The sequence below is a fragment of the Oryzias melastigma genome, linkage group LG19 (genome assembly GCF_002922805.2).
Source record: "Oryzias melastigma strain HK-1 linkage group LG19, ASM292280v2, whole genome shotgun sequence".
In the NCBI taxonomy this organism is placed as follows: domain Eukaryota; kingdom Metazoa; phylum Chordata; class Actinopteri; order Beloniformes; family Adrianichthyidae; genus Oryzias; species Oryzias melastigma.
In genome coordinates, this window is record NC_050530.1 from 17,044,774 (window position 1) to 17,072,104 (window position 27,331).

Here is a 27,331-nt window from a genome sequence, read left to right on the forward strand (position 1 = left end):
ACATTGGCGGTGCAACACAAATGGCCACCATCACTAGAACTATTCAGCTGTACAGTTTAAAGAAAACTGTGTTTCTGTTTCAGCTAACATTTTATATCTTCTTCACAACCCATCAATTCAACCAGTCCTGTAAGCGCTCTTGAGTTCTCTTCAGCATTCATCACCCCAATGCTTAATTAATTGCTAATTTTCTTCCACTGACAAAAGGAGTGCCACAGGGTTCGGTTTTGGGGCCACTGTTATTCTCCATTTATGTAAATAATGTTGGCCAGGATTTTGTTGACACCCGATTTCATTTGTATGCAGATGACATGTTGTTTTTACAGTACAAACAAATCTCTTGAGGGCAGTGTGTCTGCATTACAAAATGATTTTAATGTTATTCAGGACAGACTTCTAAAGATTGAGCTTTCTCTAAATGCAAACAAGAGCAAATTAATGCTCTTTTCAAAAACAAAGAACTGCACATGTTGATCACACAGTTGTCATTCTTCAGGGGACATAAATAGAGACCGTTAAATCTTTTAAAGACCTTGGCATCTTAATCGATAACAATCTTAAAATTAAGGAACATATTGAGCAATTGGTAAAGAAATTAAGATTGAAAATTGGTTTTTATTTTAGAAACAGGTTATGTATATATTTTAATACAAGGAAAAACTTAGCTGAGGCCACTTTTTTTTAAAAATCAATTTTAGACTATGGAGATCTTATTAATATGAACAAACCAAAATAAGTGCTGAAACTTCTGGACTCTGTATATCACTCTTCTCTACGATTCATATGAACATTTTGGCTTTTAATGTAAATATGATTAATTGTTTTTTACATTTTTTGAAATCCTTTAAAGTTTTTTGCAACTTGTAAAATTTGTGCATTTTAAGCTTATGGACCCCAGAAAGACTACTGACCACTTTGCGGAAGCTAATGGGGTTACAAATAAACAATTAGATAAATAGTAGAAAGCTACTAAAATGTACTACTTTCTTTAGTGCATTGGTTTCTGTGGTGGAACCACATTGCATAATTGCATAACTGAAATGCATAATTTCCATTTACATAACTGAAATGCCAGTCACTTATTTCAGTCACTTGAGTGCTCTCTGCTGCCACAGTCCATTGAGTTCAATTCAGTGGTCAGTTGGTGTAACTACAAGTAAATTTACTTAAAATCTTTTTTTTTAGTATGAGTCATATAATTCCTTCATTTTTTTCTTGTGGCCCACTGGATTGGACAACTTCAGGAAAACAAAAAATCAAATGTCTAAAAAAAAAGATTAAAAATGTTTTCGAATCTGGATAAGAATAAAAACAAGCCAATCTTGACCAATGCTTTCTTACTTCTTGCATCATTGGATTAATACAGGAGAAAGCTGCACGTGACTTTGACTTTTGGGGCTCTTCTCGTCCATCCTGTATGTCCTGCACAGTGCAGACTGTCAGTCCGGAAAGAATCTAAAATCAGGAGACAGAAAGGCTCCTTCCAGGTCATTGGCAGATCTCAGAGGATCAGCTGAACTCCCTTTCCTTTGGGGCTCAGATTAGCAGATGGGTGATGGCTCTGTGTGCTCCATAATCCACTTTTGCTTCAGCTGATGTAAAGCTGCACACGTTAGACATGCATTATCGGTAGTTACTATCAGAATAAAATGTCTGTTTTGCAGAAAAGAAAAATATTCAACCTTGAATCACCATTTTAATGTCTAATCTGAGCTTTGAGGAGATTGAAAGTCTTTCTGGATGAAGGATGGAGAACTGATTTGGAACATTTCCATGCAGGCAAACAAAGTTCAAACAGAAAAAATGTTATTATTAATATTTAGATTAAATGTGCAAAAAATACATTTGTTATGCATAATTTTGAGTAGTTTGCGCGCAGAATAAAAATAAGTTTTGTTTTGAAAGAACCCCGGAACTGCTGTTCGGTGACGCACCAGCACAGCTGAGTTTTTTTCTTTTTTTTTTTTCAGATCATCCCTTCTCTGTGACGTCATCGGGGTCGGGAATGGGCGGCCGCGCTCCTGGAGCCTCCCGCAGGATAAAGCTTCACGCACGGAGCGGTCTCCTCGTCTGCGCTCCCGCGACTCCACCGATCACGCGCCATGCTGGGAGCCAGGAGGAAAGACGCCGTCGGGACGTCCGAGACGAAAGCCATCGACCCTCTGAGGAATCTCGGTAAGCGCTCGTGGATGCCGCGCGTGCGCAACCTCAAGTGACCGTTATGTTTGCCCGAGAGCTGAAGCAGCTCCGTGTCCGAGGCTGCAGTGCGCATGTTCTCCAGCCATGCTTTTGTTTATGGATATCAGAAGTGCAGGTAACAGATGTTTATGTGTTTTTTTCTATTTTCTCTTAGATTTAAAGTCCATTATGGATTTCCTGAAGGATCATTGACTAACCTGGCTGTCAAAAATCCCAAATAATGCTCCAATAATAACAAAATGAAAGCTGCTCATCTGAATTACTTCATATCTGAATATACATCTTGAAAAATAGAGTCCATCTTCTGCAGAACAGACTGCAGCCTGCACTTTTCCAATCATTACATTTGATTCAGACCCATTAGATTACTCAGTCATTTAATTATAGGAGAGAGCAGTATCTGGTTGGTACACCAAAATAAATAAAAAATTCAAATTCAATAGATTTAGAAGCAAATTTTGTATTTTCTCAGCATGGTTCTATTTCAAATTCTAAGAATGATCTTTAATTTTACAAAATTATGTAGGGAAAATTTAACATGCAATGTCTCATTTTCAACAAAAAACAGTCTTTGTCCCACAAACACAGAAATACGTGAATATATTTTGTAAAATTTTAATTGATTCAAGTTTTTTTAAAACTTTATTGACCAACAACATAATACAACAATAAGGTGAATGTCTCAGGGGAAACGGAAATGTGGACAAATTAATGAAAAAAAAATATATAATTATACATTTTGATTTTTTCAAAAATCAAACTATTGGAATCCATTAGACCATTTGACTTTATGTTCATTGATTCCAGTTGTTGTTCACCTTTCGGCTTATCCCATCAGGGTGGCCACAGCGAATCAGCTTGCACAGATGGTTTGGCAGAGTTTTAAGCCAGATATCCGTCCTGACACAACCCTGTGTTTTCAAGGTACAGGGAGACTCAAGCAGGCAGCTGTGTCTGCCTATTTTCCTTGATGCATTATTTCTGTTTTTGCTGAAACTCACATTAATTATGTCAGAATTTTCGACATTTATTTTGAAAAATATATTAAACCAATTTCAGATAACAGAATTCTGATGTGATTTTGTGTTTTTTTTCCAACCGCACTCTTTTTATTCATTTATTTTTAAAGGCATGACATAAATATTTTATTCTCTCTTCCGTCAATAAGTCTTAACTACTTTAAGATAAATTTTGTCTTCTATTTTTAACATTTTTATTCTCCATTGCTAAGTCATTGTGCTCCCTAAATCCATATTTAATACAGCTATTTGTAATTTTCCCTCCATTTTTAGGGATCTTATCCAAATCATGCCCATAAAGTGTTAACCCTTTGATGCCTGAATTTATTTCCTGTTTCAAAAAAAAAAAAAAAAAATCAATTGTTTTTTTGCTTTCAAGTATGTTTTTTTTCTGGATTCTAGAACACACCTGTATATTAGACATATCCATTCTATTTTAAAAATATATACAAGCCGCACTGGGCTTTAAGCTGCAGATATCCAAGTTGAAAATGTAGATATTTACTGCATGTACAGAACGACTTTGTACTGTAAATGTACATGTATGTACCTACCGTCTCCAACGTTTCACCATAGATTCATTGACGCCAAGCTCGCGGTTTCCTTCCTGGATAGCCTTCAACTTAAAACTTGCATCATACGAACTTCTTCGTGTGGTTTCCATGATGAAAGGGTGATGATCCGAAAATAATTACCAGTTAGTAATTTGTCCTGCGTGTTCTCTCTGCTAAAGATAAAGTAGAGTAGGCTATTCTTCTTTGCATTGATTTTTCATCTATTTTATTCTAATTGCGGTCAGAGCGCCCCTAGTGGAGGAAGTAGCGTAGAAGTCGCATGGTTTAAAACCTAGGAAAAAAGTGGCGGTTTATAGTCCAGAAAATGCGGTAAATGTAAAATTAAGGTACGTTTTGAAGTGGTTTGCATCTTTTCATCAATGGGTGCTAAAGGGTTAAAGGTCATGTGTCAATAAATACAGTTAGCCTAAACCTGTCACTCCATGAAGGAAACTCTTGTCAGATTTTATAAGTACGTCTGTAGTGCTGCTCAGACGAAGACCTTTGATAAATCAAGAATCAGAATTATGTTGTTGAAACATCTGATTCCACATAATTCAAGGCCCCTCTAATGCTACGTTCATACTGAGCATGAAAAAGTGGGTTCTTGAATGCACCATGGTTGGTGTTCACACTGAACAAGCAGGGTGGGGCGTTCTAACATTTTTCCTTCTCTGCTGTTTACTGGCACATCCCCACCACCTACAAATTGAAGAGACTTGGTGTGAAATGTCAAAGTGGTGTAAATCTCACAAGTTTTGCTCCAGGCTTTTTCTTTCACAGCTCCATTCCAATATATGATGCCATAAAATTCCAGCCGGATGGTCAATGGGCGCGTGTTTTATTCATAGAGCCCAAAAATGGTTATAAAAATGTGCATAGCTATCCATGAACACAAGAATTTTGAACGCTGAAGCCCAAAAAGCACATTTATGTGCATTTACAGAGACTAATAATTGAAAGTGGTTGCTGGTTTGCAGAAGCTGGTGTGAACATAAAATCTGGATGCAGGAATTCAGGTGTTATGAAGGCTGGTTGACCTTCAAACGGTGAAATAATTGCAGCCGCATCAGGACCTCCATAACAGCCTCATATGATCCTGTTCTGCTTCTGTTGACCTTTTCAGTGTAAGTGCATTAGCGCTGCCACAAACAATTATTTTAATAATCAACTAATCACCGATTGTTTTTCTCCGATTAGTAGACTAATCAGGTCATGTGCAAACTGGATGTAAAACACACATCTTAACCATCATTAGCTATAAACTAACTAAAAACTAGATAAATAGCATTACCTGTGATAATGCTAGTGTGAATGCTGTAAGCGGAATTTGGCTGCTGAAGATGCTAGTGCTGATAGCTAAAACCGTTGAAGTTGATAGCTGAAAAATGTATTTCATTAGATGAAAAATTAGCCTTACAAACTGAAAAAAGCCAGAATTAGCCAAAATAGCTAGCATGTAGTTGAAATATCAGTTAAACTCCAAAATAGCCTAAAAACCAAAGAATCCTAAATTAGCCAAAATAGCTAGCATGTAGCTGAAATATTAGCTGAACTCCAAAATAGCCTAAAAAATCCTTTATAAATGCTAAAATAGCTCCAAAAGCTAGCATAAAACCAATATAACTTTTAATTTTACTACACTCCATATAACTCCATATAATAATGACTAATCGACTATTAAATTAGTCGTCAACTCTTTTAATGGTCGACTAATTGAATTGTGGCGGCCCTAAAGTGCATGTCTTCTTGTGCAGGGATTCAGGAGGATGAGGATGTGAAGACGATGCTCCAGGGCTCCACCATGACGAAGGTACGGACAGTGAAGCTCTATTGAAGCCTAACACGGTCTTGATGGATGGAGATATAATCCACCTCTCCCCTGCTGTCCCGTGAAGGTCTACTGCAATCGTCGGCAGAAGCCCAGGACTCTGAGGCTGCTGGAGGACGGCGTCACCGTCTGTATCCAGCCGCCCAAATCATCCAGATCATCCAAAGAGCAAAAATCCTGTAAGGCTTTTGTTTCTGCCTCATATGCATGTATTACCTGACAGTAAAAACAAAAGAATGGAGCCAGTTGACAAATTTAAGGGGAGGTGTGGAGGACTTTGATGAACTCAGATACAAACAAGAACCAGTAAAAGGTCAGAAACAAGCACGTCTGATTTATCGAGGATAGCGATATGACTGTGATGTGACTCCTGAGTGAGCAGGAGTCACAGAGTCATGCAGGGTGGGGCGCCCCTCCCTTACTATCTGTGCCTAAATTACAGGTCTCCTATTTTCAGAGCCGGATGACTGAACATGCTGGATTACAGGATCCTGAAGGTTCAAGAAAGTGCACTGCAGGATTAGAGACATTTTATGATCTAAAAATATTCCTCACCAGGGGCGGAGCTACAGGGGGCCAAGGGGGGCATCTGCCCCCTCAAGCAAAACGCTTTGCCCCCCTCATTTTTGAGTAGTATCATTATTGACAAAGATTAAGAAATAACCAATACAAGGTTCTTTAAGTTTTGCAAAAATACAGAATTACATTTTTTTTAATTTATATTCATTTTTAATGTGTTTTCACTCTGATGTTTTTTTTGCAACCCTTCCAAAGTCTTCTGCTCCACCACTACTCCTCACAGACACAGCCCTTATGTGTGTGTGTTCATTTCTACTGTCATCTGACAGACATTCTCTTCTTATGCTTTTAAATTTAGATGAACACCATGTTTTGTACAGAAATCCACATATTTTTAGAATCTTAACACCTGACAGAAGCCAGCCGTCTCCATATGGGGCCCCTCCCTGACCACTAAGAGTGGGCTGTTAGTGCCCCACCTCTGAGCGTCCCTCATTACCAAAAAGGCCCCTGCTGATTAGTGTCCTCCTTTACTGGAAACATCAGCGGATGGGAACCTCGCCGCTGAAGGAAGCAGTAATTCTCCTGACAGCAGGCGCAAAGATTACAGAGGGGCCCAAACTCTGTGGTTCACCACTTCAGTCTGTGGGGGGGGAGCTTCTAATCTCAGGTTCTGGCCTCGCTCCACTCTGAGGTATTTTTGTGCTTTCGCACAAAAGTAGTCATTCATAAAGTATTAGTTTTGCCAAAGTTATTTTCAAAAATGTTCTTGAGGCTCCGCCCACTTCACTTTTTCTTAAATTCTCTCAAAGCATAAGCATATAAGCAGATCCGCTTAACCGGATCTTCAGAGTTCTTGTTCCTCCAGCTGTGATCTGCTGATTGACTGTACATGAGAACTGGAATGAGTAACTCCTCCCCCTGGTCTTCCCATTTTTGCAGTGATACATGTTTTAACATTGTCTTGTTAATCCTCTTTTTTTCCCTGATAGTTCCTGATAAAGTATTCCAGTTATAAACGGACCCGTCAGATTCTCCTGAGCCCACTTCAAGTGTTAGGGATGTAGATTAAGGTTATGTCCGAATTCCTTCCCTACTCACTATATAGTCCGTTCGCCATTTTCTAGTGCTGTCTAAATCTACTATTCCAAAATTGAGTCCAGTAGAAATCTCCCAGAAAAGTAGAGTCCATCGATGCTCACTACAGTAGCAAATATAGCCCACAATGCATTGCATTTGAAAAATGTTTACATCAAAAACATATTTAAATGTAATTTTTTAACAAACTATTTCATCATCAGAACACAGTGGAGTCACAAATAGATGGTGTATAATGTTTCAATTTATTCGATTTTCGCTTCGAGAAATTTTTGGTGCCTTATCTGTCGTTTAGGTAAATGAAAAAAAAAGTTGTGCGCTTTTAAAATCCTAAAGCCGTTTCCACTGAGCAGTCCGGTACGGTATGGTTCGGTATTTTGAGCGTTTTCATCGTTAAATGAACATTAAACACTTCTGACCCGAACCTCTTGAGGCCCCCATTTGTTGTAGGTCCATAGAAAAATAGAACGACACGTTTGGGGCGGAGCCGCTCTAGCCACCTGTTAATTCACAGGAAGTTGTGACATTAGAAAGCACCAGTATAGCGCTAAGCTAGCGTTTCCGTTTTCCTCTTTATGGCGGTATTCTTCTTAGCCGCCCACATTGTTCTTTCAAACATTAAATTCCTGTTATACATGAAGTATAAAAAGTAAAGCAAGAAAAAGAGGAGCTGCTGGATGACCTCCATTGTTGTTGTTTATCTAGTCATCGCACTACAATGACGCAATGCCACACTAACGGTTTACACCATGCATGCTCAGTGAAAACAAACCGCTCAGTGGAAGTGAGGCTTGACTGAGGGGAAACACTCACCAGAGTTAACTGGACCGTCACATACTACTCCTCCTGTTCCACACTGCTCAGTGGAACCAAGGCTTTTAGTAGTTTTTAGTTTTTAGCCATTAGGGTGTGAATTCAGACATAGCCTTGGATTCAGACCAACTTCTGCTTACTGACAACATCTGGCTCCAACACGTTTTACAAAAAAAATTGCCACTGAATTCACTTGTTAAAACCAGAAGTAAACCGTACTCTATGGGTGATGTCACACTCATATACAGTCTATGGATCAGTCTCATTCAGATCACCTGAGTACATGTGACCCAGGTACTGCAAACCTAAAACTGGTTTTGGTAAATAATAGTAGAATTATTAATTTCATTTAATTTATTCATTTCTGGAGCACTTTTCACCAGCATTCAGGGAGGCTCAAAGTGCTGCACACAAAGTCAAACCACTACAACAAAACAAAAATAAAAACATAGAAAGGAGTAAAATAATTAAATTAAAAAACTTTAACAAAACCAAAAGATCAGATAGTTTGGCACAGTAGCGGAGGAGCAGATTAAAGTCTCTTTAATAGCCTGTTGCAGTTTATTTCAAAATTTAGGAGCCAGCACAGGCAACGTACGGTTTCCCAGAATTTGCATTTAGTTCTTGGAAGCAGAAGTACACACAGTTTCTAAGAACATAAGGACTTTAGGAAGGAATATTTTAAAAGTTAACTAGAAAGGTGAGAGGGTGTAGTACCTGTGAGTGACCTTAAAGTAAAAACAAGAGTTTTTATAAAAATCTAATTCAATGAGACGATGATCAAGGAACTTCTTCAAATGTAGCTGCAGACTCAGATGAAGCTTTAAGCAACGAAGGATACAAGCCTGGACCACACAAAAGCATGGGTAACAATTGCAGCTTTGACTTTGATAAAGGACTTGAAAAAAAACATGACCCAGTTACGGTATTAACTTTTTTCAAGTCTCAGTCTGAGATTTGTGACTGCTGACTGCTCAAATGGGGCAAGAGAGAAGATTATCAGAGGAAAACAAAAACCTCATAAAACCAAGAAATTTAGTTGACATGCATAGCATCAAAAAGGAAGTTACCGTATTTTTCGGACTATAAGTCGCACCGGAGTATAAGTCGCAGGGGCCAAAAAATGCATAATGAAAAAGAAAAAACCATACATAAGTCGCACCGGAGTATAAGTCGCATTTTTTTCAAGTAATTTATTTTACAAACTGGTTGAAAAAAAACATATTACATCATCCTGGAAGGTAAGTTATAACATTCATAAGTGAATAGAAAACAGGCTGAATATGTGTCAACACATATTCACATATTAGCATCATGAAAAAAACAAAAAGGTGTAGCATTTATATAACATAACAGTTTTATTTAACTATAGCCTCAAGAACTCATCAACTTTGTATCTTTACTGTAATTAATTGCACGCAATCTTACTCCATATCACTAAATCCCTTAAATTCTTCGTCCTCTGTGTCACGTCTGAATAACTAAAGTAAATAAAGTAATTGCATAGATCACCATAAGAGGGCACTCTAGACTTACGGTCCATATCTCATCTCATTAAAAATTCGTATATAAGTCGCACTGGAGTATAAGTCGCAGGGACATTCAATCTATGAAAAAAACCGCGACTTATAGTCCGGAAAATACGGTAGTTATAGTTTCGACAAAAAGGACAAGTTCTCCTGATTAGTTAATTAGCTAGAGGCTTCTGAGTTCTAACTAGCTGCAATGGTTGGCTGATTGACAGGAATGATGAAGCCAACAACACAGCGGTCAGCTGAATCTATGGAAAGCTCACAAAACAAAAGCAGCACAATGTAAACATTTTACACATAAACATCCATCCATCCATCCATCCATCCATTTTCTTGTCCGCTTCTTCCCTTTCGGGGTCGCGGGGTGCCGGAGCCTATCCCGGCTACTGAAGGGCAAAGGCGGGGTTCACCCTGGACAGGTCTCCAGTCCGTCACAGGGCCTCAATCACACATCCATTCACTCTCACAATCACACCTAGGGACAATTTAGAGTCACCAATTAACCTATGAAGCATGTTTTTGGACGGTGGGAGGAAGCCGGAGTCCCCGGTGAAAACCCACGCATGCACGGGGAGAATGTAGATATTTAATCTGCAAGTCACAAACAAGGAAAATCTGTTTCAGTTCCACATTTGAATCAAAAATACAAACATAAGGTCTGTTTTCAAAATAAGCACTCAAACTATCAGAGGACTCACATTAACTATGTTAATTTATTACTCCTCCTTCAGGAAGATTAAGGCATTTCTTCTCAGCCTGGATACACAAATCCAAGAATTTCGGTTGATATTGGGTTTGAAATAAAATCAAAAGTCCATAAAAAGAAAAGTTAACAAAGAATACCTAATAATGTAAAAATGATAGACATTACAAAACACATCAACGGTACTGACTAGAATAGCTTAAGATTGCCTTGTGTCATTTGTAGATGTCTGAAAAGCTTAAAGACTCACTCCAATAAATATTGTTTTTGGTGTTTTTAACACGTTCCTGTAGCATTTTTCTGATGATGGAAGACATATATTGATAAAGTTAAGATTAAAATAGCATTTCCTTGTTCAAATCATTGTGAATCAGGAGCAGACGAAAGAAAAACTGCTCTGTGAAAACAAAACTTGTAGGTATTTCGTATGTGCTACAGTCGACAAACTCCCATTCTGATGCATCCACTTGCAGACAGATAGATCCATGTTTGTCCTTGTTTTCCTTGTCTTACCTGGAATCTGGATCAGCTGGATAGCTCAGATATTGCCCACCATTTTTGTTGCACCAATATTATGTTGGGGGTTGTGAGGGGCTGTAAGCTAGAGGGAGAGAGTGTTTACAGAGATCTTTCAGCAAAGGAAGGGAATGACAGGAATATAACAGACGTTTTTTTACGTCTTTTCTTGCACAGCTTGTTTTTTTTCAAAAAAACGCACGCTCCATAACATAAACGTATTTTTCTAAATTTGCGCATTTTACTTGAAACAGAACAACAACATATTGACAAAAGGCCCCAAAAAACTAGGAGCAGGAATGAATGCAAATAGATCAAACGGAAACTCTGTGCAGGGGGATTTATAAAACACGGAGCAGGAATTCAACGGTCAATTATTTGTACGTCTGAAAAGCAGGTTCAAATTTACATAAGACCCAATGCAAAAATAATGCAAAAATGTCTTCATGGTGAAAGAGGAAGTCTGCCTGGTGACATAAAAATACTTTTTTTTTTAAAAAAACACATCGGAACGATCGTGAAACTTTATTAAGACATCACACATACCCAGCCTTACATTCTTTGAGCTTCTGGATGACTAAAAAACGGATGTGGAACTGGAAAACCTAACGTCATACTTTTAATATTTCATTTGTACACAGTCCTCTCCTCCATCTCTGCCCTGCTGTGGTCTGGAGCAGCTGACCCATGCCTGAACTCCATCTTTCATCCTCCTGTGAAGCCATTATTGTCAATCATCAGTGCAAATAAAGATTTACCAGCTGCAGAAAGTATGCTGCAGTGGTTAGAGTCTGAGCTCTTGTGTAATAGATATCAAACCATCTTCAGGACTGCAGGTCTTCTATATTAGTCATTGTGCCTGTAATTCATTGCAATCATTCATAGCAAATCAAAAACAACAGGACCCAAATCATTTAATAATAATAGTTCATTTCCTTAGAAGAACACAAGGTAACAAAGGAGAGTAGGAAGATGAAATGAAAAGAAAAACACTTCAGGGTGGATTGATTATGAAAACTTTTACCATATTTTCCACTCTACAAGGCGGACTTTAAAGCCTTAATTGTTTTTTAAAAAACAAAAGTGCACCTTAATAATCGGAGCGCTTTATATATGGTTTTATTTATGTATTTACTGATGTTGAAGCAATTTTGAGAAGTACACAACGTTCTATCAAAATATCTGTTTTTTCAGGACTCACAAACTGGTTTGGTGTTATTGTGAATATGCTAACGCAGCTAACGTGTACCAGTGTCAGCCTGCATTATTATTTTAAGAGTCACTAACAAGGTTGGGTGTTAGCTTAGTCATGGTACCGTTTGTATGGAAGTACTGTACCAATCATTTTATTACATGTTGCGAGCAAAGTTGTGAGTTACATAAATTGTGAACACGCTAATATGTAGTGATGTCAGAATGTCTTGTGTGTTATTAGCAAGGTTGGATGTTAGCATCTTTGGCACAGTAACGTTTGTTTTAGTGTTATCAGTCTGTTTTGGGATTTAGCGTACACATATTATGAGTACACTAATATATAGCAGTATCTGTTTTACGTGATATTAGCAAGGTTGGACGTTAGCATAATTGGCACTGTAATAAGGTTTTTTGGGGTTTTTTTGCGTTATCAGTCTGTTTTTTCATGTGTTGCAACCAAGGTTGGGAGTTAGCATACTTGTATTGTGAATATGTTAATGTGTAGCTCTGTCAGATTGGGTTTTGCCACGTGTCACTAACAAGGTTGAGAGTTAGCTTATACATAGTAACGTTTGTTTGGCGGTACCAATCTGTTTTTTTTTTACATGTTGTGTCAAAGTTGTGAGTTACATGTATTGTGAACATGCTAATGTGCAATGTGTCAGACTGTTTTACATGTTACCAGCAAGGTTGGACGTTAGCGTTGTTGGCACAGAAATGTTTGTGTTTGCGTTATCAGTCTGTTTTTTTCACGTTGCAAACAAGGTTAGGAGTTAGCATACACATATTGTGAATACGCTAATTTTTGGTGGTCTCAGACATTTTTACGTGTTATTAGCAAGGATGGAAGTTAGCGTCATTGGCTCAGTAACGTTTGTTTTTATCATTATCAGTCTGTTTTTTTCACATGTTACAAACAGGGTTGAGAGTTAGCATACACGTATTGTGAATATGCTAATGCGTACCGATGTCATTGTTCTACGTGTTACTAGTAAGGTTGGAAGTTAGCATTGTTGCCACATTAATACTGTTTGTTTTAGCGCTATCAGTTTGTTTTTTTTACTTGTTGAAAACAAGGTTTGGGGTTAGCGTACATGTATTGTGAATATGCTAATGTGTAGCGGTATGTTACAAACATAGTTGAAAGTTAGCGTTGTCAAGTAACATTTTTTAAAGCTGTATCAACCAGGTTTTTTTTATGTGTCTCAAACACGGTTTGGAGTTACAGGTTTTGTGAACATGCTAATGTGTGTTACAAACAAGTTATTGAATTACTATGAACACATTTACAGAAAGAAAGTCTGACAAACGTATCTGACTCTTTTGTCTTGCCTAATGCGTCTTATAGTACAGTGCGCCTTATGTATTTCATAAGTCAGATGGACCATTCATTGACGGTGTGCCCTATAGTGCAGAAAATATGGTACTTCTGCACTTGTTGTCTGTTCCCTCTGATAACCCCTTTGCCTACTTTACTTTTACTTCTCTATAAAAACCTGAACATCAAAATCTTCCCCTTCCACATGAAAACCACTGTTGTTCTTAATTTCAATAACAATCTTTATAGCTGTTTCCACTAAAGGGAAGTCCGTTTTTTTAAAACCAGATTGCAGTAGTTCCTGATTAGTGTGCAAGTCCTGTTTACTGATTAATGCAGGAGCTTCAAAAAAGGAAACCTCACTGACGGAAGTTCTGATCCTTCTCTGCTTCTCAGTCTCTGTCATGGAGGTGGAGTGCGTTCGCCAAGGCTGCCAGTTGGAGGCGCTACGCAACAAGACGGGCTCCGAGCTCACCAACCGGTGTTTGACCGTGGTCTTCAAGGGGCCACGCAAGACTCTAGACCTCCTCTGCCAGAGCGAGGAGGAGGCTCAGCAGTGGGCCCGCGGCATCCAGACCCTGCAGGACCGGGTGGACAACATGACCAACAAGGAGAAACTAGACCAATATCCTTTTCATGCTGGCCCTTTTTCTGTGGTTTAATCAAACTTTTAGAGCAGGGGTCACTAACCAGGTGCCTGCATTACCGTAGTCTATTCTAGATACTATAAAAGCATGAATTAAAATTTCAGCACTGGCTCTGGAGAGAAAGGGTCTGACTCGTGAAATATGGAGGTGATAGAAAGCTGTCTTAGTCACCTGGTTTGTATGTGCTTCAAAGCTAAGGTCTGCGTCTATAATTACACAAATGGTTCCGAGGTGTGGAGCAGGAGGATGGTCATACACACTCTGCAGGGTCCCAGGGGAGAGTCATGTGTGGTGGTGAGCTCCGTGATGATCCTTGATTGTTTTGATGTGACATCATTGGCGCTGGTAAGGAGTGCATCTCTTTTGGCGTGTTCGGTGGCCTGTTTTGTAATTCTTTCTTGAAGCGTTTTGATGGTGTGGTTCGCTTCTCCACTGCAGTTTGGGGAGGCAATCTTTTGGGCTGTGGTGCAGTAAGTCAAGGTCTGCTGTATGTTACTCTGGTGAACGCTGGGGCAAGTCTGGTAGATGCAGCGCTGGGTTCTGGTGAACGCTGGGCTGCGTGGATGAAGCTGTTCTCCTTGAAACAGCGGTGACAGGCTAATCAAGAATCTTCCTGCACTGCCTCAGATTGTCAATATTGTCCTGAATCCGATGAACACGCCGTCAGGTCCCGATGAGCGGCTTCAGGGCTAGAGGAGGTTCCAACAGGCTATGGCAAGATCCGGGCCGAGGCAGGTGAACGGCGCGCTAACTAAAGGCAAACTGAGAAAATGTGTTATTTCAAACTGTGGCCCTTCGTATGACTCAATTCCCATGAAGTAGCTCTCCATTTCAAATATGTTGGTGACCCTTGCTTTAGAGGACCCATGTTCCTTCCTGATGAGTAGACGGTAACTATCTCTGCCTTCCTTGACCTTCTACTTGGATTCATGCTTTCCTGAGCCAGGCTGACGAGAACCATGACGACAAGATGAGCTATGAGGAGGTGCAGAGGTTGCTGTGCATGATCAACGTGGACCTGAGCGATCAGTACGCCCGCAACCTCTTCCAGGTACGTCAGCGTTCTGTGAAGCTGCTCTCCTGTGAAGGACACTTCACCCTGACAAGCTTTTGCTCCGTCAGAAATGTGATCGGTCTGCCGACGGCCGCTTGGACCACGACGAGATCGAAGTCTTCTGCAAGGAGCTGCTACGAAGGCCTGAACTGGACTCCATTTTCCTTCAGCATTCGGCCAACGGCTGTGTGCTCTCCACTGTGGACCTCAGGGACTTCCTGAAGGAGCAGGGGGAGGACTTCTCTGTGACTCACGCCCAGAGCCTCATCCTCACCTACGAGCTCAACGAGTGGGGTAATGTTTTGGGTCAACTGTAGTTCTGACAGCTCTTTGTGTCACATTAAGTATGATAAGTTCCATATAAAATAAAGAATGAAAAAATGATTGATTTAGATTTTCTTTGTTTTTTCTTACAGCCAAGAAGAACCAGCTAATGACCCCCAACGGCTTCACCAGATACATGCTGTCCAAGCAGAACTGTGTGTTTGATCCAGATCACGCCCGGGTGTACCAGGACATGACCCGGCCACTGGCTCACTACTTCATCTCTTCATCCCACAACACCTACCTCACCAAGGACCAGTGGATGGGGGAAAGCGGCACAGACCCTTACATCCGGTAATCCTTCACTGGTCTGTTAACACAATCTTACTATATGCTTAAAGACTTCTTGCACTTGAAGGAAAACCACCAGATCAATGGATGAATTTGTATCCGTGAAAATAAAGATAAATAAGGGGGTGACAAAAATTATCTTATTTTGAATAATGAAAGTATTGATGTATGTGAAAATATAACAATTATCAGTAGAAGCAGCAGAAGAGCTGTCAAGTCACGTCATTGTGATGTGGGGCTGCAACGGTTAGTCGACTAATCGACTATTAAAATACTTGGCGACTAATTTAATTGTCGATTAGTTGTTACTTTGTATTATATGGAGTCAGAGTGTAGAAAAATAGAAAGTTTTAAATGGCATTCTGCCAGCTTTTTGGATTATTTTGGCATTTATTGAAATTCTTTAGTCTATTTATTGAGTTTAGCTAATATTTCAGCTACATGCAAACTGTTTTGGCTAATTTATGTTTTTTTTTGTTTGTTTTTTAGGGTATTTTGGAGTTTAGCTAATATTTCAGATACATGCTAGCTGTTTTGGCTAATGTAGCATTTTTTAGGCTATTTTAGAATTTAGCTAATGGTTCAGCTACCTGCTAGTTATTTTGGCTAATTTTGGCTTTTTTATTTGTTTTTTAGGGTATTCTGGAGTTTACCTAATATGTCAGCTACATGCTAGCTGTTTTGGCTAATTTATCATTTTTTTCAGTTTTTTAGGATAATTTGGAGTTAAACTACTATTTCAGCTGCATGCTAGCTGTTTTGGCTAATTTAGCATTTTTTCATTTTTTAGGCTAATTTGGAGTTTAGCTAATATTTCAGCTACATGCCAGCTATTTTAGCTAATTTAGGCTATTTATGTAGTTACGGCTATTTTGGAGTTTAGTTCATATTTCAGATGCATGCTAGCTTTTTTGGCAAATATGGGCTTTTTTTGTTTTTTTTAGGCTAATTTGGCATTTAGCTAATATTTTAGCTTGCTATCAGCTTCAGCATTTTTAGCTATCAATTACAGCATCTTCAGCGGCCAAATTCCTCTTACAGCATTTATACTAGCATTATCGCAGGTAATGATTTATATCTAGTTTTTAGTTAGTTTAAAGCTAATGATGGTTAAGATCTGTGTTTACATCCAGGTTGAGCATGACCCGATTAGTCGACTAATCTGAAAAAATAATTGGGGATTAGTTGACTATTAAAATAATCATTTATGGCAGCACTATTGTAAAGCTTTCTATCATGTTTTGACAACATTTCATGGCATTAAAGTATTTTTATAAACTAAAAATTTCTCAAAACTGGTACTATAGCTTAAAAGACTCACTCCAATCATCTTTTGTAGAGCGTTCAGTAGCTCTTTAAAAATTAAACTCTGAATTGTCAGCGGACCTGTTGGCGTGGAGTAACGCTGCTCCCACTTCCCACCCCCTGTCTGTTTACATGCTTTTCCACTAACTTACAGCCCCTCACACTCCCAAGCTCAGGATGGAGCTGAGCAGGCAAATTCTGGCCCACCAATTGAATTTTTTTACGTCACAACAGCAATCTTTTTCAAACTGCATTTTTTATCGGATCCACATCAATTTAAATAAAGAAACACTCGGAAATTTATATTTAATTTTCTTAATAGTATTCCTCCATCATCAGATAAATGCCAAAAGAACACATAAAAAAACACAATTTTCCTTGAATTGGGTCTGTAATGACTTGTATTTGTGCTTGTGTACTGCATCTCCTCTGAATGCTGATTCGGCTCTTTGACCCTCAGAGCTCTGAGCCATGGTTGTCGCTGTGTAGAGCTAGACTGCTGGAATGGAGATGCAGGGGAGCCTGTCATCTACCACGGACACACCTTAACCTCCAAAGTGCCATTTGTGGAAGTCATCAAGACCATCAATGAGTATGCCTTCAAGGTGAGTCCACATCTGTAAAGGGTCATTTACAAGGGATTTGCACGGTGGTGGCAGCCAGTTTCAATGTTAAATTAATGGAATAGTTGTGACATAAGGTAATCTAAAGTCCTGCAACGCGATTTGAGCGACAGGCGTGGCACGAAGGTCTGTCAGCAGCTCGATTTGAGCGGTGCGGTGTGAAACGGGCGGCGCAGTCAAAATTTAAATATCTGAACTTTGACAGTTCGCTGTGTCACATCTGCTAATCAGCAACTCAGCTTTGGGCATGTGAGGTTTTCGTGGAGCTCACTCGCTCTAGATCCCGGCAGACAGAGAGCCGCTGCGGGGTGCGGAGGCTGCCGGCTCGGGTAAAGTCAAAGTAAAAATGTCTCTTAATTTTATTTTTCCCCCTCAGGTTAATACTAGACGCTGAACCTTCAAGCTCAGCCACAGAGACACAGAAACACAGTGGAAGCGGTTGTCATACAGACACAGCCCCTTGTACCAGGAAAATCTTTTAATAATAATCATATAATCCCAATTATGGAGACATGATTACAGATGCTTTTGTAGAACTTTTTACACTAAATAAACCTTATTTCTCAACATCATCTGTGTCGTCATACATTCTGAGATATCCACAAACACCGTTCCTTATAGCATTATCCTAAATGCATTACCTGGTAGCTCCTCCCACACGTGGCTGCGGTGTCAAGCTCAGGAACAAATTTTTTGACAGGTGACAAGCAGTGAATTTGTCGCATGAAATGCATTCTGTGTGAAAGCACCTTAAGGCGGGAAACGCTCCTACTTAAAATCATCTGCTGATGCAGAGCACCCCTCTTCCTGCAGGCGTCCCCCTACCCTCTGATCCTCTCTCTGGAGAACCACTGCTCCCTGGAGCAACAAGCCGTCATGGCCCAACACCTGCGTTCCATCCTGGGGGACAAATTGTTGCTGCGGCCCCTATGCTCAGAGGAATCCAAATACCTTCCTTCCCCAGAGGTGCGTGATGCTAACAGAGATAGGGGTGGGGGTATTCCCTCATTCACAACATCAGCAAGAACACAGAGCACCAATTCACACACACATCTACACACTGATGGTAACAAAATTGTCATGTTGGAAGCTGGACTGACCACCAGGAACAATGTGGTGATCAGTGTCTTGCTTTGACTCATGGGCAGACAAGGTAGGAACCATAAATCAAATCAGAATCAGATTCAAGTGAATGAAAATCCAGATTGTAAAATTAGAAAGAAAGAACATTTTAAAACACTATTAAACTCGAAAGTATATTAATTTGATGTGCAAATATAGTAAGAGTTTTTTTTAATGTATTGGCGGATGGTCCAAGGTGTGCTAGGATAGGCTCCAGCAACTTTGTGACCCCGAACAAGACCAAAGCGTATCTACTGCTGCAGTTTCCACATTGATACATGTGTTTTTTCATGTTTTCTTGCTGTTTAGGATCTGAAGGGTAAGATCCTGGTGAAGGGGAAGAAGGAGGAGTCCGAGGAGTGTTCCTCCAGTTCTTCAGACCATAACTCATCAGATGACGAGCCCAACGTTGCAGAAGGAGGATCCAAGAAGAAAAATGGCAAGAAGGTCGGTTCTGCAGGAGTTATTTGCCCGGGGGTGGGCTCTTCTTCAATAATGATTATTCACGCGTTTTTCTAGGCCGGAGTGTCAAAGCTGAGTCCAGAGCTGTCCGAGCTGGTGGTTTACACCCGCAGCGTTCCCTTTCAGGGTTTCGAACAAGCTGCCAAAAGCTCACCCTTCAACATGTCGTCCTTCTCTGAGACAAAAGCTCTCAAGCTCGTTAGGGATTCTGGTAGGACACTTGTGCGCTCAAGTTTGGGATCTTTGAATGCACCAATGGCCAGACTAACTGTTCCTCATCTGACCTTTCCAGGGGTCCTCTTTGTGCGCCACAACAGTCACCAGCTCAGCAGGATTTACCCGTCTGGCCAGCGCCTCCGGTCCTCCAACTATAACCCTCAGCAGATGTGGAACGCAGGCTGTCAGATCGGTTAGTTTTAAACGCTTTTGAACATGACACGATTTTTAGTCATTTAGTAAATGCTTTTGTCCAAAGTGATTTACAGAAAACAAGAAAACTCTGAGTCATAGAATCTAAGAATCCTCATTCAACATAACTCCTTCAGTTCCTGATCATAAGAAAACTCATCCCAGAACTGTTCTTATTTGTGGTGGAATTTACTACATAAGTCTGCTAAAAAGTTCATCTCACCCTAGTTTTTAAAGCAGAGTCAGATAAATGTGATCATCCGTCGTATGACTACAGGCGTGCTGCTTCCCTGGTGCTGATAATGGATGAACTGTTAGTAACAGGAAATGATCAGCAGGAGTCAGTGTTAGAGATGGGAGGCAGGGAGTCAAGGAGTAGTAGCAGATTCACATGATGTGGCTTTTGCCAGCTCATAGACAATGATGGTTAGCTACGTGAGTAGTGCTGCGTTCACAATGAATACGATCTGCGTGACATTTTTGCACCTCTGTTTTGACATACAGTAAATTTGCTGCTGGACGCTTGTCCAAACATGCGTTCATAAACCTGCCGCACGTTGTGCCAAATGTTGTGGGAGCTACTGGAAGCATTGACTATATATTTACAATGCATGGAAGACATGGATGATGTGGAGAGATCAGATTTATTTGTTTTAAAGAGCTCTATAAAACCATCACTAAACATGTCTCTATGTTTGGGTTCATGAGATCATTCAGAGATTCTCCTAGTGCTACTGCAAGAGCTGCATCTCAATGATGGCTGCTTTCAGCGGTACTTCTGTCTCTCTGTGATCCACTTTGATGAGTTGCTGTCCAGCATTAGTTAAAGAAAGGAAAAAATGAAAATAAGAATAAAATTAGAGGATTTTTCTTCCTGTAAAGCACTGCCGCTAGACTGCCCCGGCTGGTGCTCAAATTGCACCTTAGAACTTCTGATTGCATCTGTACATTGAATTATCGTTGAAACTGGCTGCGCAAATTGCGTAAACGGTGTAAAGTGCTTTAGTCTTTGTGTTGTGCTGGAAGTGGGCCATGCCTGGTCTACAAAAACCTAAGGAGCACCACATAGTTAACTGAAGGTGTGAATTTCCAAGCATATTTAGCTTGGTAGGTTCATTTTTTGAATATGTGGATCGCAATATATTTTTAAATGTCAACCTTTAATGCACCTATGTTAGTGAAATGTACTGTTTGGTAAGGCTTTTATGAGTTAGTTGCTGCTTTTTTTTATGCCACATGAATTAGAACCTTTTCAATTTCATTTCAACATGAAAGTTTTGTTCAACATTTCAACAAAAAAAAAAAAAAACTAGAAATGCAATATTTGTTTCGTGTGTTAATGTTTCTGTATGTTTAGTCTTCTAAATTGTTCCTATTACCTCAAACTTTTGATTGATATATCAATTTAACCACCAAAAGGTTTATGCATAATTTATGTTGGACTTATTTGTTTGACCCTGCCTTAAAAAACATGAATACACCCCCCCACCCCAACCAGTAGTAGAACTTTTATTTGAAGATATTGCTCAAATCATCTCAAAGCAGGTGATGATGTAGTAGTATAGATTCATGTTGCTTTCAGAAAATGTCAGTGTGGGAATGATAAGGTAGAACCTGCAGAGTCAAACCCATGCAGCTCAGCTGATTGACCCCCTTTCAGTGAACTGAAGAGCCGCTTGTTAACTGAAACTGCTATGTTGTGTCTTCTTCAGTGGCTTTAAACTTCCAGACTCCTGGTGAGCAGATGGACCTGAACCAAGGCCGGTTCCTGCAGAACGGTCTGTGTGGATATGTTCTGAAGCCTCTCTTCATGTGCCATCCTGACACCACCTTCAACCCAGAGAACACTGGAGGAGGCCCTGGACACAGACCTGTCCTCCTCAACATTCGGGTAAGAAGGCCATGGTTCTTTCTGTTTTGTATAAATACATCAGGACTGTGGTTTGTGTAATAGTTTTCTGGTCATGGTAGTAGCTTGTTGGACTCACTTGAACGTTCACATGACCGGTTGAAGACAAACTTCTAACATTATTCTTGTGCTGCTAAATCAGATCATTTCAGCTCAGCAGCTGCCAAAACCAGAATGCGACAAGCCCAGCTCTATCGTGGACCCTCGAGTATGGGTGGAGATACATGGAGTTCCTATTGACAACAATAAGAAGAACACTCATTATATTGAGAACAATGGTAAGAGGTTGACCGTCAACAGCAATGGGCCATACATGAGGATTGACTTATCCTCAGATATTCCAGTCTACAGACCTCCCATGATCCAATCTGTTATGTGTCCCAGGCTTTAACCCGCGGTGGAATTGCACCTTCAACTTCACCGTCCATGTCCCCGACTTGGCTCTGGTCCGGTTCATGGTGGAGGATCATGACTTTACATCAAGCAATGACTTCCTTGGACAGTACACCTTACCTTTCACCAGTATGCGATCAGGTGCGAGGCACATGAATGTCGCCTGTTGGGGTTGTGGCTTTATAGAAGTTGTGGTAGACTGACCATTTGTTCTTACAGGTTACCGACATGTCCCCTTGTTTAAGATGGATGGTTCCTGCCTTTCGCCCTCCGCACTCTTCATCCACGTGAAGTTAAGCCCCTGTTACAGTGGTCCATCCAAATCCATGGCACCTTCTCCAAGGAGGTCACCAGCCAAGTGTCAAACCAAGAGACCCTAACTCCCCCTCTGCACCCACAGCAGCTGACAGGACCAACCCAAGTGGATGCAATATCTAGTTTGTGGTGCTCACAGAAGTCCTACTACTACCCCAAAACCCCTAATCTACTTTTATTTCGGGGAGTAGCTCTAATGTTATCTTAGTTATGCTTAGATTTATCAAAAGAAAGGAAGCACTACTCAAAAATCTAAAGCTGTGTTGCTGCTGGACATATCCGGTCACTTGAGTGAAAAAACTAGTCATTGTTATGGTGAAAACTTGAAGGCTCTCTGTTTGCTTTGGCAAAAAAGAAAGAAGAGAGAGTGTTTAGATCTGCTCTTGGGCATAATCTTACGCATGACAATTCTGCATGTCATCAGACTTCATCCCTCTATTTCTATCAGAAAAGGCTCTTATTTACCTTATGCCTTAGTCACAACTGCCCTAATGGGTGGATATGGGCTGCCTGCATGTGAAGAATGGGCAAATCTGTACAAGACATGCACGAATTTTAAGATCATGGACTGCTCAATAAGTGAAGGGTCTCTGGTCACACGAAAGATGGCGGAATCAATTGCAACTTTAGGAAACTCTTTCAAAAACGATATTTTAAAAACTTTTCAGAACTATCAGCTTTTAAGCTTTTAAATGCAAATAAACTGTAAATGTCTAACAGTTTAGTATGCTAGATGAGCTTCAAATGGGGCAAAGAACATTAATCATTTTATTTCTTTCAAGTCAATATTAACAAGTGTTCAAATTTGTATAAATACACCCGTTTACCTCCAGCGTAAATTTGGCGAAATACCGTTTTTTCACAGTGACAGAAAGTGTCCCAGAGAAAAAACGGCAAAAAAGTAGAAAAAAGAGAGAAGAATATGGAAAAAAGATAAAAAGGTTAAAACGGGGTTCTGGACGAAGACTTTTGGCCAATTATTTCGGGCGCAATTATGTTTATTTTCCGGCCGGCTCCAGCAGGGGGTTCTGGTCATTCATTTTTGTACGCCATATTTCTTCTCTGTGGCCAGATTCTCCTGAGTCCTTAGAACGAAAATGTTTACACAAATGTTCGCGACATTTCATGGCGAACACTTAAACAGCACGTAAGGTGAAGTAGGTAAGAAGGTAAGACGCAGGAACATCTTATGAACTTTTTTTTTTCTTCAATTCCCACAAATCCTGGACACTGCACAAATGGCCCATTAAGTGCTGTTAAAGTAATAAGTGTGGTCCAATTGCTCACTCCATGCTTGTAGCCTGGCTGTTAGATATTAGGGAATTAGACAATCAGTATGAGTATCCTACAGGCACTTGCGTATCACCTGGACACCCTGTCCTTGCAGAAACGTGGCAGTGCGCGCACCTTACTAATGACTAGAGTGTGGTGTAACACCACCATATGACAGTGTAACTTATATTATCCTTACAAATATTTCATGTTTTACTCCATCCGTAGCACACATACTGGGCTCAGAAACGTGTGATCAAGTGACTACTTACAATGAATAGCCAATGTAGAGGGATATATGAATGTTTCAGGGTTCCATGTTTGGAATTTTTAGGCTCTACATACAAAATGCGAGGCCATTGAACATGCATTAGGTTAAACCAGTTGAACATTGACCAATCATGGATTTGGTTTTGACGTATGGGTGGCATCCTTTTCAAGACAGAAGTACCAACCCTTAAAATATGATTACGAAGGAAAAATTAACAATTGTGATTTGTACCTGGCCAGAATAAGATGAAACCAAGTCTTTCATGAATAATTCATGAATAATTCAGAATAGATCTTTTAAAGAAAAAGTGTATAGCAAGATTTGCACCGCTTTGCCATCACACTTGTTGAACGCACAACAAAAGTGCATGCCGTTTTTATGATGTACGTTAAGTGTCTTGGTTGTTTTGGCCAACCTAAAGTGAGCTGCAAGACACACCTGCACTCTCTTTATGATAGGGTTGCTCTTGTGACTAAGGCATTAAACAGAAAAAACGTTCACATTTCATACAAATTTCATGTAAATGGCTCATTTAGCCTTTTATTGTCTCTACTATCAGAAGACTGAGTTACTGCTGTTTTTTAAGTCTGGGTGTTGCAGAGTCTGGGACACGTTCCTGGCAAAACTCCCCTCTACCCTGGACTTGAAGCCTCTCAGATAGTTGATGTTGAAGCTTCAGACACTGTTATTTATTAAAAGTATTTATTTAGCAACAAATGAAGGAGTGAAATATTTCAGGGAAATGTTGGCAAACAATCTGTGAGCAGTTAGATCAGGAAGGGCAGTGTTGAGTCCAAGAAACACATCTTCAACTTTATCGACCTATCTGTGCCAAGGCTACTCATTTTTGTCACATCCTTGGGTGTAAGAAAACGATATAGTATATTTCTATCCAGGACATTTAAGATTTTGTAAATGTCCTCTTTATATCCACATATAAGATGGAAGTTTCCTTGTGAATCTACACCCAAGTGTTAATCAAACACTTTAAGTGTTTTCTTCTTCTTCTTCTTAAACACTTCAAGCGTCAAAGCAAAAGTTAGACTTGGGTGATGTGGCCTTAGGCAATGGACGTGGCTTTGGTTTTGCTCTTTGAGACCTCAGTGCTACTTTTAACAAAGTAGATCGGAACATTTTTTGTTGGAACGTGTCATTGCTAATACAGGAACTGCTGTAAGCAGCTTGATGTCATAATTATTTGATAGATTCCAATTTATTCATGTAAATGATGAGGCTTCCTCAGACAGGATAGTCAGTTATGGTGTATCACAGGGCTCTGTGTTTTAGCCAGTTGTATTAGGTATTTACATTTTTCTATATGTTAACATTATTAGGCAACACATCATACATTTACATTGCTTTGTTGATGGTATTTGCCTATCTATTTAACCAGCAATTATCTCACAGTTTACAAGACTTTGGGGAAACCATAGTAATTAACAGACTATAATATCTTATAATTTTCTTTTCATGAACTGTTCTTATCACTTCATGGACTCCCTTGGTAACAACAGATTTCCATTTAATGACAATTTTTTGGTCTCTAATACTACTGAGAGAAACTTTATAGTAATTTTTGATGAAGAATTTCAACTCTCATAAATCAAGTTTTTGGAAATTCCTTCTTTCACCCCACAATAGTTCTAAAATAAAAAAACATCAATCTATTTTCTGAACCCACTTTATTCCATTTGGAGTCACAGGGATACTGGACACCAGCTACTGAAGGGATAAGTTGGGGTTCACCTTGAACAGTTCAAACCTAAGGAACAATTGAGTCATTAATTAACCCCATGAAGCATGTTTTTTGACTGTGGTAGGAAGCTGGAGTCCCCTCCGAAAACTACGCATGGCCTGAGAAAACCCATGCATGCACAGGAGAACATGCAAATTAAAGAGCTTGCTATCATACAAAGACCTTCTCTTGTGTTGGGGAATGTGCTAACTATTGCACAATGTTGTTAAAAGAAGATTAGATTTCAAAATGATTTTAATAACAAAAAAAGTTACAAAGGAAGAACTTTCTCATTTCTTTTTAACTTTTTTTTCTCTACAGTGAGGGAATGTTGTTGGTAGCAGTTTACAACACCAAGGGAGAGTTGTAGTTTAGTCCCATTTGTCTGGGACTTGTCTTCTCCTTGGCTATACTCCATGTGCATGATATTTCTTCAGATTAACTGTTTTCTTCTCCTAAAACAAGGAATTTTTGTTCTCCTCCTCTTTCTTGTCTATGGAAAGTCTGTGTACATTCATACTAAAGCAAACATAGACAAGTATTCTCGAGAGGAACCAAGTCAGGTGAGCGTTCCCGCCTGCCAAACCAAGAGGACCATCATAGGAAACCAGCTCTGGGTTAGACCAGTAAATGCCCCTTAAGACCAACAGATACACTGCTGAAGGGGGAAGTGTTACCATGCAAAGTGCCATTGATGTTTTGGTTTGTGGTCAAACATGCAAATTTGTAGTCATGATCTAAAGACAGATCCAGCATTGAAGTTTGGGGTTTCTTGTTTTTAGAAGTTGTTTTTTATCATAAAACCCTTTAGTGAAAACTCTCAGAACATCTCACAAACACAGACGAATGCTTTGGTAGCAGCAAAGAGCCAAGGGTGTTATAATAGAACACATAGGCTGTAAAGGATAAGAATCAAACCAACAACTCTTGAGATCATGACTTTTCTACCTCCTAATCCACAGCTGTTTGTGACTCTTTTTTATGTAATGCAACTGTTTTGAATATTTCTGTACTAGCAAATGAAGATAGAGCGGTTTTTAATTAGTTGTGTTTTGTAAGCTCCTAAACCAGGTGGTGTATGTACGTACTGTTGTATTAAAGTTCTACATTTGTCCCAGATGAGAGAAATAAAGTCTAACAAATATATTACGTCGTGTTTATTACAGCTGTGCAGTTTAAAAAGTGGTTCAGCAGAGGCTCCTGACTTCTTCTTATAGTATCAGTATTTGGGTAGGATTATTACCGTGACTGAAATGAATTTATCTCAATTTAAAAACTTTTCGTCAAAGTTCATTGTCATGTAACGAATAACTCAACATGTTCATAATGGAAGATGTCTCTAATGTTTCCTCACTTTCAAAGAAGAATCTGTGCTGCTTTTTGAAATCGAGATGTAAAGATTGCAATTGTGCTTCAAAATAAAAGTAGAATACGTTTGAAAGTTTAATATCTTGAATCACAACCAGATATTTTCTACACATCTAAGCACCTAAAGACCCACTCTTGTGTTTTGAACATGTTCCTATGGTATTCTTCTGATGGAAGACATTTGGAAAAACAATTACATTTAAAATTCTTTGCTGATTATTTTTTATTCAAATCATTGTGAATTAGGACCAGATGAAGAAATGACATTTGAAAAAGATCCTATTTGTGACATAGAAAAAAAACAGCTCCCTTCTGTATTCTATTCTTATACATCCACTTGTAGGCGACTAGATCCATGTTTGTCTTTGTTTTCCTTGTCCGAGCTGGTATTTGGGTCAAAACTAAACAATTGGATAGCCACATTTTTGTTCCAGTTCTGCCCACAAAAACATTTCTAATAAACTACTGTCACTCTGCAGAAACATCCTAGAAAAAAAAACTCAAGGTTTTTGGCTAAAAACGCCCTAATCATAATT

General features: G+C 39.5%; 1 protein-coding gene and 1 long non-coding RNA gene across 2 annotated transcripts; one reads left to right on the top strand and one right to left on the bottom strand.

Moving 5' to 3' along the window:
• Positions 1 to 352: 352 nt before the first annotated feature.
• On the bottom strand, positions 353 to 2,065 carry LOC118600172. Its single transcript, XR_004949745.1, has 2 exons — positions 1,935 to 2,065; positions 353 to 1,603 (listed from the first exon to the last, which is right to left on the bottom strand). It is a non-coding gene; the product is annotated as an uncharacterized LOC118600172 (long non-coding RNA).
• plcd3b (phospholipase C, delta 3b) lies at positions 1,691 to 26,863 on the top strand. The gene is made up of 16 exons (XM_024263377.2): positions 1,691 to 2,175; positions 5,530 to 5,585; positions 5,671 to 5,782; positions 13,693 to 13,921; positions 14,865 to 14,994; positions 15,066 to 15,291; positions 15,414 to 15,615; positions 17,378 to 17,522; positions 18,354 to 18,506; positions 18,972 to 19,109; positions 19,182 to 19,335; positions 19,417 to 19,533; positions 21,245 to 21,423; positions 21,584 to 21,719; positions 21,826 to 21,975; positions 22,054 to 26,863. Exons 1-16 carry the CDS (start codon positions 2,103 to 2,105, stop codon positions 22,212 to 22,214), a joined length of 2,361 nt encoding a protein of 786 aa, XP_024119145.1. The 5' UTR covers positions 1,691 to 2,102; the 3' UTR covers positions 22,215 to 26,863.
• Positions 26,864 to 27,331: the final 468 nt, after the last annotated feature.

Coding starts and splice junctions, on each gene's coding strand:
- plcd3b (XM_024263377.2), top strand. CDS start 2,103: ATGCTGGGAGCCAGGAGGAAAGACGCCGTCGGGACGTCCGAGACGAAA. Junction 2,176..5,529: donor CGACCCTCTGAGGAATCTCG/GTAAGCGCTCGT, acceptor CTTCTTGTGCAG/GGATTCAGGAGGATGAGGAT. Junction 19,534..21,244: donor GAACGCAGGCTGTCAGATCG/GTTAGTTTTAAA, acceptor TGTCTTCTTCAG/TGGCTTTAAACTTCCAGACT.